General features: G+C 54.7%; 1 protein-coding gene across 1 annotated transcript; it reads left to right on the top strand.

The window, feature by feature from the left end:
- The first annotated feature begins 381 nt into the window (after window positions 1-381).
- On the top strand, window positions 382-4,194 carry Cops9 (COP9 signalosome subunit 9). Its single transcript, XM_047547347.1, has 3 exons — window positions 382-524; window positions 1,646-1,718; window positions 3,949-4,194. The coding sequence occupies exons 1-3, from the start codon at window positions 462-464 to the stop codon at window positions 3,984-3,986; spliced, it is 174 nt and encodes a 57-aa protein (XP_047403303.1). The 5' UTR covers window positions 382-461; the 3' UTR covers window positions 3,987-4,194.
- Window positions 4,195-13,228: the final 9,034 nt, after the last annotated feature.

The following is a 13,228-nucleotide window of genomic DNA, read 5'->3' as shown; positions in this document are numbered from 1 at the left end:
CGGGTGCGGCTGCCCTGGGCGCGCGGCAGTGCGCTTCGCACCCCGGGGCGCGCCCAGGCGCGGGGCCACCTTGTGCGGCCTTCCGGGCGCCGGGACGCGGACGCGGGTGGGCGCGGCGGCTGCGAGCGTCGCTGCGCGTCCCCCAGCCCGGCGTCCACACCCTTCTCCGCGCACGGCTGCCGCGCCCGGCCCGCTCCTTGTCGGCCTTCGACGCCCGTGGGCTCCCTGCCTCCTCCACCCGTCGGCCGCGACTCGGCCTGCGGCTCTTGGCGTCCTCCCCGGGCATACACGCCGGCGAGGCCAGCCCAGCCCCGGACTGCGAGGCGCGGAGCACGAGCCGGCGGCGCAGGGTCCGAGGAGGGCACCACCGAGTCGCGGTCCTCCGGCGTCTAGACCTGCCAAGTGGCGGCACCGGAAGTGGGAACGGCGAACCGGAAGTGGGCAGAGCGCGACGGCCCGAGATGAAGCCGGCGGTGGACGAGATGTTCCCCGAGGGAGCCGGGCCTTACGTGGACCTGGACGAGGTGAGGTGGGAGCACCGGCGTCCTGGACCGGCGCAGGGGCGGCTGCCCCAAGGCGGGGAGCGGGCGGGGCCGGGTGGTGGAGCGTGCCGGCCCGGAGCGGGAGGGCCTGCGCGTCCCGCTCCCGAAGCACCGGCCCCAAGCCCAGCTCCGCGGTCGCGTTTTCACGTCCTTGCGGTAGGCGGCTGGGAACCGCCCGGCGGTGCGGCGCGGCGAGACGCCCTCCGATTCGCTGGGTAGGCTGGTCACTTAGCAGAGTTCGAGCTGGGTTTGGAATAAGGGGTAGAAAAATGGAGTTAGAAGGAACTCGAAGAAGGTCCGAATGAGGCCGGTGGAAGCAGGGAGAAACCTGGGTTTAAGTGGTAGAGTCTGCACGGTTTCCTGCAGGTGGTGGGATGGGAGGGCAGGTCGAGAAGGGAGGAGTCTTGGAACTCTGGCAGCGGCCATGAAAGAGAGCACGAGAGGTGCTTGACCCTTGAGAACCAGGGAAGAGTCGAGTACACACCCTTGAGGATGTAGTAACAGGGCCCCGTGGCCAGACGTCCAGACTGCTACCATCAGAGGGCACTGCTCTGACCGTTCCCAGGTGACTAAGCTAGGTGCAAATCCCGAATGCATCTGATTGCCCAGCGTTGGCAGTGACCTGCTTTTCCCACCAGATGGAGCTGCAGCAGTCGAAGGTTCCCTGAGCGCACACAAGGGCCAGGGCAGGTCAGCTTCCCAAGGGAAATGGTTGCATTCTCAGAAGAAAAGGAGGAGGGGAGGGGTCCAGAATAGTTGCCAGGCTCCGTGTTGCACATTCTTCTGGTCTCTGCAGTGTCCAGGAGGGATTTGGAGATTGCACTTGAGGTCTACAGATGAGTAGTGGCACTCAGGGCAATGGAAAGTTTCTTTTTGAAAGAAAGGGAAAAATCAAGGACTACAAGACCTCAAGAGTCCTTAAAAACAGCTCCTTTGAATTCCCGCTTCACACACATCCTTTGTCTGCAACTAGAATTGCAACTCCAGCCCGGGGACTTGCCTGTCATCTGTCGCCCTGTTCCTGTACCCTGGTGGGGGGGACGTTGCTGCACATATGCTGCTCTTGGGAAACAGCTCACATCATCTTACCTTCCACTCCCCAGGCAGGAGGCAGCACTGGACTTCTGATGGACTTGGCAGCCAATGAGAAAGCAGTTCATGCAGACTTTTTTAACGGTAAGGGTGCCAGGATTCTGGATGCCAGGTTTCATCTGAAAGTTTTTCCTGTGAGTTAAGACAATGGGGCAGCTTTGTGATATGAGTAATTTGGATCATGGAACAGTGAAGCCCAGACACTGTGCTGTTTTTAGAGTACAGTGCAGAGTCTGTGAAGTGATCACACTGGCTGTCAGCCACCTTCTGGAGACGCATGAAATTGCTTCCTGTCTCACATGCCAGTGGCTGAGGTCGAGTACTGGTATCAGTGTTAGCATGTGCTAATGGCCAGTTGTGGGTTCTGGCCTGTCACCCTGGACAGGTTCTCTCTGGTGTCTGAACTCTCCTGATCTTCCCTTCCCTTTCTTGTCTGCCCTTGGCTGCCTTTGCAGGGAGCAGCCACAGTCCAGCTTCAGTCCTTCCCCATCTCTGAGTCAGAACAAGACACACTTCCACCTTGTGTTTCAGAACATTCATGCTAGCTACCCAGGAAGTCTTACCAAACACACCCTGAAAAGCTGAATTCTCGTGAACCTTCAGACGTTAGGGGCATGTTTCTTTTCATCTTCTGGTTCTGAAGGCCTTGTCCATAAAGTTATTTGAGCCCTTCCAAGGGTTCAAACAGGAAACACAACACACATTTCCTGCTCAGAAGAGTAAGTGATATTTCCCTTTTTTGTCCTGCTTTAATCACATGGCCCTTGCTCCTGCAAAGAACTTTGTTACTCATTAGTAGCAGCTGGGATGTGATCTTGCCACAGTGGTGTCTACCTTTACAAATGATTCCTGAAGTCCCGCGTGCAGGGTTGTTTGGCTCCCTGTCAGGCAGCCGTTGTCCAAGAAGGGGAGCTTGCTACTAATAGGGTGCAGTCTCCCTGAGGACCTGGCTGCCACCATCTGATAGCAGATGTCCCTTGACCTTAGAATTGAGCTTTGAGAGCTGCAGTAGCCTTTCTCTAAATTCTGTCCAAAGGAGCAAATGGTGCAGAGGCGTGGACACCTCCCAAAGCTTCTTTACGAGAAAGGCAGCTTGTGTGAGGCACTGAGGGTCCTCACCAGGCAGGGCTGTTTCATTTCTAATGCTGGCACCATCGATTCACATTTTGATGATCTTCAAAAGCCCCTTTTGTCATTTGCTAGCCTGTTGAATTAGAGGTGATTGGCTGTGTTCATTGGGCAGTGCTGAGATTTCTAAAGACAGCCCTTGGGTTTCACTGAGAAGGGCCTCTGTCCACCACTTCTGTGTACCTGCCACCAGGCTCAGGAGAGTGTGGGTGCCGTCCCACAAGCTCTGCGGTCCTGATGGAAGCTGCTTTCCATCAGGGGCCTTGTGGCTTCAGCTAAGATTTCTACCACAGTCTTTTGGTGCATCAGCCGATAGGCTTTGGGACCTGTTGTCCTCTGGGCAGCGGGTCTTCACCATGAGTATGACTCGCTGTCTTCCCGCTTGTTTCACAGTGCAGTGGAGGAGTTACACAAGGCGGCAGGCGGTGCCAGGCCCCGATGGGCTGGGTGGGGCTGTGCCTTCAGCATGTCACAGGGAGGCTTCTCTGGAAGTGAAGGTGGAGCAGGGTTGCTCTGGGGAGGGGGAGGGAAGTGCTCAGCAGCAGCACCACATGCTGAGGTCAGGAGACGGCGAGTACACAGAGTACTCTCTCTGTGGCTAGAGGGTCTTCCCTTCCCCAGAAAGGCCAGGGCAGGGCCCACAGGAGTGGGCTTAGTTCTTTCTTTTCCCATCGTGAAGGTGATGCTTGCACCTGGTCCAGAGCTTGGAATGTGCATAAAAGAAAACGGAAGGCTGAACTGGCCGTGGCTGTGGTCACCCAGCACAGTGCCTCCTGTGTTCGTTGAGCTGCTTTGGCAGGAATGGGGCTTAGCTGTGTCCTGAGCTCGTCTCATCCAGGCCCCCTAAAGCTGTTCTCAGGGGCTCAGTCCTGCCACCCCTCTGTGGCCCTCAGCACTGTCACTCTCCGCACAGGTGTCCGTGCAGCTGAGAGGTGGTCGTCAGTGTCTGCGACACCTGTGTCTTTTAGGATGCTTCCTGATAAGCGCAGGTCAAGAGCACGTCATGGACAGCACGCTCCCCTTGAATGTGAGCCCTGGCTAGCTGAGGCTGAGGGTCTGTCCCGGGGAAGGCCTCTGCCTAGTTTTGTTGTTTACTGTTGTCTCTTCAGCTGCCTGTGATTCATTTTGAAGTGGATTCCTGGGTTGCTGTCCTGTGTGCCATTAACGTGGGGTTGTGTTTACTCAGATTTTGAAGATCTCTTTGATGACGATGATGTCCAGTGAGACCGGTCCAGCTGCACACATGGCCACGCACAGCACACCCATCTTCACAGAGGGCGATGGCAGACGGTCTAGAGACCTCGTGGAGATCACTCGAAGTCAGGACCTGGCCAGCCGAAGGAGGGGGACTGTCTGAACCACCTGGAGACTGTCATCTTCTGTGGGACTGGCCTTTGTCCTTAGATCTATTAAAACAGCACCATCACACGCAGCGTAGTTTCGATTCTTGCACGCCTGGGTGGATGTTGCAGTCCCCGAATGCCTCTGTGGGCTTGGGTGTGTGCGCTGGTGTATCAGCAAGCAGAGAGAACCAAACACTGCGCGCTGCTTTTTGGTGTCTGGTGTGCCTTTGGCTGTGGTCCCTGCTGGTCTCATGGAGGTGTCCTGCTGCAGCACTCCTAACCTGGTCCTGCCTTTCCTTGAGTGGGCAGGGTCTCACTGCTGCCCACCCACGTGGGCCTGTCTCTTCCTCCAGCTTCCTCATCCAAGTGGTTTCTGTTAGAAACTCCGGGCTTATGTCCTGGGACTGTGTCTCGTGGGGACTGCTTGGGGAAGGCCCGGCCAGTCAGCAGCAGCCAGGCTGGGGCTGTGCAGGTGCTGGCTTCCAGCCACCCTAATGGAACGGCCTTTTCCTGCAGGGCAGGGAGCAGCAGATGACCCCCACACTGGTGGTGATGATTTAGTTGGAGAATGTTTTCTGCTGACATTAAGTGTGTGGAGGGGTCCTTGTTAAAGTACTGATAGAAGCGAGAGCGCAGGTAAAAGGCCTTTCTAGTGACAGGATGCCAGTCCTGCGGTCCTGCTGCTGGGCTCTGGAGCCTCGGGTCCAGGTGCGTCCAGACATAGGCAAGGACTTCTGCAGGAAGCCCCTTTACCCAGCCTCGGGCTTCTGCTGCTTCAGGGTCAGGTGAAAATGCCGTCTTCTCCGCTGGGGAGGAGAGACAAACCTCAGTCCTCGGTGCAGCGGTGCTTCCAGAACAAGCCACGTTTCAGAGGAGAGCTGTTGCTGATGGTAGGACTCTGCTGGGGCACTGCTAGAGCCAAGGCGAGAAGTTCTGAGACAGCGTGCTTCAGCGGAAGGCCCCTTGTTCCCCAGGAGACCAGAGCCCGGCTGTCCTCTGCTTGGGACTCAGGTCTCGCCCAGAGGGAAGGGGACTGAGCCCCCTGCATTCTGCCACACCTCCCAGGGGACAGGCACAGGCACTGTGAGACCAGATGTCTGTGTCCCCCAGCATCCAGCCCTCTGTCCGCAGCAGCGCCAAGTGTTCTAGATGCACTGCAGATTCTGTGCGAGTCATGGTTCCCCTCCCTGCGAGTCAGAGTGCTGCTCACCAATTACGATTTTAGTGGCTGCTGGGTAATTTCTGAGGGGTACGAGTGCTTCAGATGCTGTCACCCTGAGGGGAAGTCCAAGAGCAGTCGCTTGACTTACAGTTGACTGCTCAAGAAACAGCTGGGCCCCTTTGTCCCCAGCGTCAGGGAGATCTGGCCTGGCAGGTGCTCGCAAATGTCTGTTGGAACAACAGCTTATCAATATGCAGGGACCTGGCAGGTGCTCGCAAATGTGTGTTGGATAGAAACAACAGCTTATCAATATGCAGGGGCTTCGAAAACAACCAAGCCCTAGGAAGGAAGAAAAAGCCAACCCAGAGAAGTGGGAGCATCAGCCCCGTGCTGTGCCCCACTGCCCGGCTTCCAGAGCAGCAGCACACAGGTGTCGCCAGGCCGAGTGTGGCAAGGGCTGTGGGCGCAGTGCCTGAAGGCATGAATTTCCACTGGTCCTCGGGCCACCCCTGCCTAGAGTTCTGCCTGAGCCCCTCACTCAGACCCCAGGGTGTGATGTCAGAGCTTACCTGAGCAGGACAGGCCCAGCCAAACAGGATTTCCCCTGGAATGGCCCAGACCCACTGACCCTGCCTGGGGACACCCAGAAGGGGACAAGGCACCTGAACCCACCTGTGATGTGCTGCCTTGCCAGGTGAGAGCAACACAGTGGCCGACAGGGTCCCTGGAGCTCGATGCCTGTGTCCAAGCCCAGCTGCCCGAGATGGTCTGACCTGAGTCTGCCCGGGCCTGTGACGTGAGGGCCGCCGTGACGTGGTCCTCGTGGGGCTGCCAAGGCGCTCTGCGAGTCGGTAGGTGACAGTACGGGTGTGGGCTGCTGTCCGCAGGCTCGTGCGCTGCTGGGACCTGTCCGCAGCTGGCTTTCCACTCGGGTTCCTGAACCTTGCAGAAATACCTCTGTGCTCACTGGGCATAGTGATTTGCCGGGTCAGTGGAGTTCTGGGGGAAACGGGCCAGACCTCATACCCGTATCAAGAGCTACACTCTCCACAGTCCATAAAGCCAGCCAGGAGACGAGTGGTGGATCTGGAAGGAGTGCTGGAAGCAAGATCGAGGGCAAGAGCGGAGCACTGTTGTTTGTCAGGGGTCGCGGGCAGATGGCGTGGACCGAGCGATGCATGGGGACCACGGGCACACACCCTTCAGAGGAGTTCAGAGGGAGCCGGGCCAGGTGGCCAGCAAGGGTTTGAAGGTGCTCAGAGCCACATGCTGCTGCTGGTGAAGCCTCAGCTGGGCCAGCAAGTGATGAAACGCCACCCACCTGTGGTGGGACGGGAAGCAGGTGTGACAATTGCATGTGTTCCTGCCCACCATGGCAACTGCTGCAGGGGCAGACCCAGGGGATCTGAGGGGAAATCGCAGCCTGTAATAGTAGGAGACCTCGGTGCCCCCCACGGCAATGGCCAGGTCATCCTGGTGGAAAATTAACAGTGACACCTGGACCTGAGGACACTGCGGACTGAACCCAGCAGACATGCACAGAGGTTCGCCAACAGCAGCCACTTCCATTCTTGGGGTCAATGTGTACCCCTGGTCTTTTCTAAAGAAACAGTGGTAACAGTGGTGAACAGGGAGGGCCATGTGCCTGCTGACCCGCACACTACCACCAAAGAAGCATAGAAAAACCAAGTGAGTGCTGAGTAGCTGAGGGTGTGGATGGTGTGGCCACCCACTGGCTCCGGTCCCCAGCCAGTGAGCTGGGGGCGTCCACCTGGTCCTCGGTGGGAAGCAGGGTACAGAGTCGTGTTGCCTGTGTGCATCTGTGTGTGTGCACACAGGACACATTGTGTGCAGAGATGCATGCTTTTAGGTGCGTGTGTGTAGGGCATATGCATACACAAAACCCTCTGGGTCTCCACCTGTATAGCCCACCAGCCCCGCCGGCTGTGATCACAACTGTGTGTACAGCCGTGCGTGTGTAGGTATGCGTATGCATTTCATGAAAGATTGTGCTTAAGGCCGGTGGAGAAAGAGCTGGTAGAAACCCAGGGCATGTCCATCTGGAAGGAAGCATTTGCGGACCCCACTGGGAGAGTGGAGAGGAGTCCCAGGAGGGTGTGCTGTTGAGGGGAAGAAAGGGCGGGATGGGCTGGGGTTCTGAGCACAGCTCTTCCCAGACACGCAGTCAGCCTCAAACTGGGTTGTGCACCACTTTCTTTGGTTCCTTATTTGCAGCTAAAGCAAAGCAGGGGAAGGTGTGGTCTTCAAGGTCAAGGGCCATTAATTAGCATGTGTTTTGAAAGGGGAACTGACTCCCAGGCTCAGCCTCCAGAGCTGGGGGGTCTCAGGGCTCCTGGGGCGAGGGAAGGAGTCTGCCTGGAGTGCAGCCCGTGCCAGGCTCTCCTGGAGGTGGGGCCCTTTCAGCTGGAGTCTCCCCTGCACCTCCAGTTTGCTCTCAGCTGAGAACCTGCCCAGCCGTGGCAACCTAGATAGGACTTTGTGTGACCTGGAGGTGAGTTGGTCTGCAGATCCAGGTCACCTCAGGCAGGGTGGCGATGGAAGGTGCTTCCGTCCAGCTGTCCTCTGGTGGTGGCTTGTTTTTTCGTTTTCTGTTTTGCTTTGGGCTGCTTCAACTTCAGAATTATTTTGCTGAGGCTTAATTTATTCTGTTATGTGGAAGGCTCACCTCTGTCCCCAACTGTGCCCAGTGCAGTTAAGTAAACATTGGAAGAACCTGTTAGAGCTCTTGCTGAGGCAGCAGACCTGCCATGAAAACGCATTTGGAACAGTTTGTTTTCTTTAATTTAGCATCCTGCCAGGGGTCATGCTAATCCTAAAAGATGCCATTCATTGAGGCCTCTGTGAGCCCTGCATCTACATTCTGTCTTGTCATCCTCAGAACACTGGCCAGAAGGGCAGAGTGTGCTCACTGTTCAGATGGGCACACCATGGTGGAACGGCTCCCCAGGGCTGGCCCCTGAGGCAGGGCTGGCTTCCTGAGGCTTTGTCCTCAGGAAGTGCAGTGTCTGAAGAAAACAGGAAATACCCAAGACAGGCACAGTGACCCCTTCTTGAATAAGGACTCCAGGAGCTCAGAAGACAATGGTGAGAATTGACAGATAGGATTACATCAAAGTACAAAGTGCATAGCAAAGAAAACAGTGGAGGGAGAAAGTGCCAGCGAATCTTCTGACAGCACTTTAGCCAGCTTTTCATCGCTGTGACCAAAATATCCCAAGAACAACTTAGCAGAGGGAAAGTTTGTGTTGGTTCATGGTCCTTAGGGTTTCAGTCTCTGGTCAATCAGCTTCATAGGTATGGGCCCAGATGAGGTAGAACATTGTGGTGGAAGGGTATAAAGAAGAAAGTATGTCAGCTCGCCAAGGACAAAATATAAGTCCAAAGGCGCACCTGCTGTGACCCACTTCCTCCAGCCACACCCTACCTGCCTACAGTTACCGCCCAGTTAATCCCTATCAGTGGGTAATCCATTGATTGCATTAAGGCTCTCATGACCCAGTCACTTCACATCTGAACATTCTTGCGTTGTCATTCAGGTGGGCTTTTGGGGGGCACCTAATATCGAAACCATAGCAGAGGATTAGTGTCTGGATTATAAAGAACTCAGAAAAAATTTAAAACGATACCAAAAAGAAAGAAAAATCCCAGTCAATAATTGGGCAAATGAACAGACACCTCTCAAAAGAAGTATAAATGGCAATCATTCTGTGTAAACATGTTCACCATCTTTAGCTCTTGGGACTATGCATATCAGAACTGCACGGACATTCTGTTTCTGTCACGGTGCCATCACCAAGGGTACAAACACCCAGCACCGCAAAAAAAAAGGGTACAAACAACAGAGCATGCTGGCAAGGACCTGGGGGAAGGGACGCTTACGCACTGCAGTGGGGCAGGTCCTCAAACCAACGTGAAGGATGGAGAGCAGCATGCCACAAAGGTAGAGCCTACCCTGCTTATGGAGGTACTTCACCGTGGCCTTAGTGCCCGTCAGCTGACAAAAGGAAAAGGAAATGTGTATATACACAATGGAGTATTACTCAGTCACAAAAAGAGTTAAGTCATGTTATTTTCAGGAAAACCGGATAGAACTGGAGATCACCAATTTGAGTGGAACATGGCAGGTGTGTTTAGCTTTTTTTAAAAAAATGCAGTATACAAACTTTAACAAAAGTAATAGGTAATGTCAAACAGGCACTTATATTAATATGGGAAAACTGACTAGAAGAAATGTTATCTTACACACCTTACAGTAAGCTACTTGCAGTTGCATTGAGCTGAGCTCTTGCACTGAAGAATGCAGCTCTTGCACAGGTTTGGACGAATGATTTGTACATTTTGCAAGTACTCACTGAATACTACCTTATGTATGCATATAAGTTAGATTTGCAAAAGATTTAATTGATGGTCCCGGTTATACCTCATTTCATTGTTCCTTTGGAAGAGGTCATCTAAGAGAAGACTATGCGGGTTCTGGCTCATGAATCATGTAAAAAAACCAGCCTAGACTCTGCTGGACGCCACGTCTCCCCACTCCTCTTCAGACAGTAGATGAGTTTTGGGTACTTCTTTGGAACGTTCTCTGGGTAACATGACATGCCGGTAGTCATAGTGCTCATCGAGGTGGTAGAGTTGTAGGACTTGTCTGAGTGCTACAAGTGCTACTGCTTAGGGGCCACACTGCCAGCGCGCAGTGGGGCCGTAAGGAGGCGGAAACCGAAGACTGCAGGAATGGGTAACGCAGAACGCACGTCCATTTCAAGCCAGGACAACAACGCGACTGTTCAGCTTCCTAATGAACCGCCAGGCTGTGCCAGAGACTTTCCACTTTGCATTCTTGCCAGCCGTCTGCTAGAGCCCCAGTTGCCTTCCGGGCTGACTTCGTGTCTCAGCCATGCTGGTGAGCACCTTAAAGCACCATGATGGTTTTGTGTGGTATTTCCTAGTCACTGATGTGACTTACTGTCATGTGATGGCTTGCCCTCTGAATGTCTTCTTGATGAAGTAACTATTAACATTTTTTTGCTCATTTGTGTTGGGTTGGTTGTTTTCTTAAAATTATGTTTGTGTATAATTGATGTAATCCTTTATCAAATATATACTGTGGCAATATTTTCTTCCAGTCTGACTGGTTGTGGTAGGTGGGCAGCGTCTCCCTGGCTGCAGACCTCTGCCCCCTGGTGTTCACCTGCGTCAGTCCCCTCCCAGAGGCTGACCTCGACTTAGCTGCTTTCCTCTCGTGAACAGAACACTGTGCAGTGCTGCTGTGCTGGGCTGACCCGGTCGGTTGGGTGAAGACTGGGCTCTGATCCGAGTGCTCCTCACCAGGCCTGGGGATGTGCTTCTGGAACCACAAGGTCCCCCAGCTGGATTCGGTTCTGTGGTCAGTCCCCCATGCTTCCCCACCCGCTGTGTCCGCGCTGAGAGCAGGTGTGGAGCCTGACCGTGCCTGTGTGGCCATCCTCCACCGTTCCGTTGGTCCGGGGTCTGGCACTGCTCCTCTGGTTTTCCCAGGATCTGTGGATCAAGAAGGACTGTACTGGTCATCAGGGACCACGTCTGAGGAGCTTCAGGCACACCTCCACCTCCATCCAACATACGTGATAAGATTGGGGACTTTGAGCCGATGCAGAAATAGATAAGCAATAGAATTATTTTAGTGCCTTAGACTTTCTATGTCAATTTCAGAATTGGCTCATCACTATCTACAAAAATGTCTGCTGGTATTTTGATGAGGATGGCAATGAATCTATGGGCCAAAGTGGAGCAAATGGATATTCTTAACAACATAGAATATTCCAGTTCACAAGCACACTTTAGCTCCCTTCATTTAGCATTTTTAATTTTTTCATTGGTGTTTTATAATTTTTTTGCTTAATGTATTGTAACATTTTGTTAAATTTATTGTAACATTTTATTTATTTGGTGTATTACAAATGACAGTTTTTACAATCTCAAATTGCAATTATTTATTGCTAATGTGTAGAAGAAGAGTTGGTTTTATATGCTGACTTTCTATCCTGAGACTGTTAGGGTTGATTTACTTTTCTAAGGGATGCTTTTTTTGTGGATTCTTAGAGCTTTTTCATGGGCCTTCTTGCCTGCATGGCCCGCTGAAGCTGCACGTGTCTTGGGGACACAATGGTTACAGTTTACTTGGCATATTTGCAATAGAAATAATTTCTGGTGCCATCAAAGACTTGCAGGAGATTGTTCCAGTTCTGTACAGCGATGGGGAAGGGTGGTGGCTGTCCCAGGCTTTGGGGCATCAGATAAGTCTGACCAGAGGGTACACCTTATGTGGACTGAGTTTTGTGATGCTCTAAGGAGACAAAAGTAATTCAATTATTAGGGATCATCAGGGAGTTAACTGGTAAGGGGCACAGAAGAGCTTGCTCTCCTCTGCTGTTTCCTGCTGAGGAGGTGGCAGCTTCTTGTGAAAGACGCTGAGCGCACACCCAGTGTGCGTGTGCTGTGGGTTGGAGTTAGATTGGAGGACCTCATGGCTGAGTGCACACCCAGTGTGCGTGTGCTGTGGGTTGGAGTTAGATTGGAGGACCTCATGGCTGAGTGCACACCCAGTGTGCGTGTGCTGTGGGTTGGAGTTAGATTGGAGGACCTCATGGCTGAGTGCACACCCAGTGTGCGTGTGCTGTGGGTTGCAGTTAGATAGACTGGAGGACCTCATGGAGAGAGTGACCTTGGCGGTCACCAAGAGAGGGAAAGCGACGGCAGAGAGGTGCGGGACAAGAGCATCCCCTGAGGGGTGCCCCAGGTAACAAGTCAGAGAAGAATGCTCACAAGACACCTGTGCAGGAGTGACAGGAGTCGGGAGCACACAGACTGACCCGTGCCCCAGACTCCAGGAAAGAGCAGCCCAACTGGTGGCACCCAGGTCCACCCAGAGGTCATGCTTGGCGAGGGCTGGGATGCACCCTTCAGGTCTGGGCAGTGAGCAGCTGGGTGCAGGAGCAGTGGCGGGCAGACAGCAGGTCGCAGAGGGATGACGCGGAGCACAGTGGCGTGCTGGGTGCGGATGTCATTTCAGGAATCCTCCTGGGAGTGAAGGGTGACAGCAGCCGTGGAGCCGCCTGAGCTGAGGAGGGCTGGGGGATGGGGTGTGCTCGCAGCCTGCGGAGGAAAGTCAAAGCGCAACAGGAGTGACTTCTGGCCAGTCCTGCAGGACCCTGGAGGAGGGGCGACCTGCTGTGGGCAAGCAGGAGGGGCAGCAGGGAGCGGCAGGGGCAGGACTGCAGAGGGGGGGCAGCGCCCTGCCTGGAGCCGAGTCTGGGGTGGGCTTCACCTTGAGCAGGTCTGCAGAGGAGGGGGGCCGGGTGGCTGAGCTCAGCTCTACGTATGTTCAGGAGCCGTGAGGGGCCGAGGACCAGGACTAGAGAGCCGAGATGGGGACTGTCCTGGAGGTCCCTCTGCACACGCGCACACAGCTGCCATCGCTGGGAGAAGGAATGCGCTGGAGTCGTGGCCACAGTGAAAGGGCAGGAGCGGGCATCTGGGACCATCCTGGACTGAGCCGGGGCTGCCCTGGAGAAGGGCGGAGGCGACACAATGGAGACGCAGCTGTAGCTGCCATGGGACTCTGGGCACCACTGCAGGGTTGTTACGCAGTGTGTGGCCAGTCAGGTCCAAGATGGCCCCAAGAGCACCAGAGTGGCCCGACTTCTCTGAGTGTGGTCTTACCAACCCCACCCTGGCCCAAGGCAGAGGCGCGCTTAGAAACCCCTCCAGGGTCTGACGAGCATCCTGGTGGAAGACTGAGGTGGGCAGGGGGACCGAGGAGCAGACAACCCAGATGCCAGGGCCCGAGCTGCCAGGGCCTGTCTAGGTCCAGCTCTCCAAACCCGGGTGCTGCGCGTGGGGGCCCCAGCCAGGCGTGTTCTGCCGATGACTTGAACGACACCTTCAGTCAACCTTAGGCCAAG

Source organism: Sciurus carolinensis, chromosome 3, assembly GCF_902686445.1.
Source record: "Sciurus carolinensis chromosome 3, mSciCar1.2, whole genome shotgun sequence".
Lineage (NCBI taxonomy): Eukaryota > Metazoa > Chordata > Mammalia > Rodentia > Sciuridae > Sciurus > Sciurus carolinensis.
This window is presented reverse-complemented; position numbering and strand designations above follow the sequence as displayed.

Bases quoted from the DNA above. Each gene is read 5' to 3' on its own strand.
- Cops9 (XM_047547347.1), top strand. From the start codon at position 462: ATGAAGCCGGCGGTGGACGAGATGTTCCCCGAGGGAGCCGGGCCTTAC. The intron at 525-1,645 runs GTGAGGTGGGAG...TCCACTCCCCAG, and splicing joins CTTACGTGGACCTGGACGAG to GCAGGAGGCAGCACTGGACT. The intron at 1,719-3,948 runs GTAAGGGTGCCA...GTGTTTACTCAG, and splicing joins TCATGCAGACTTTTTTAACG to ATTTTGAAGATCTCTTTGAT.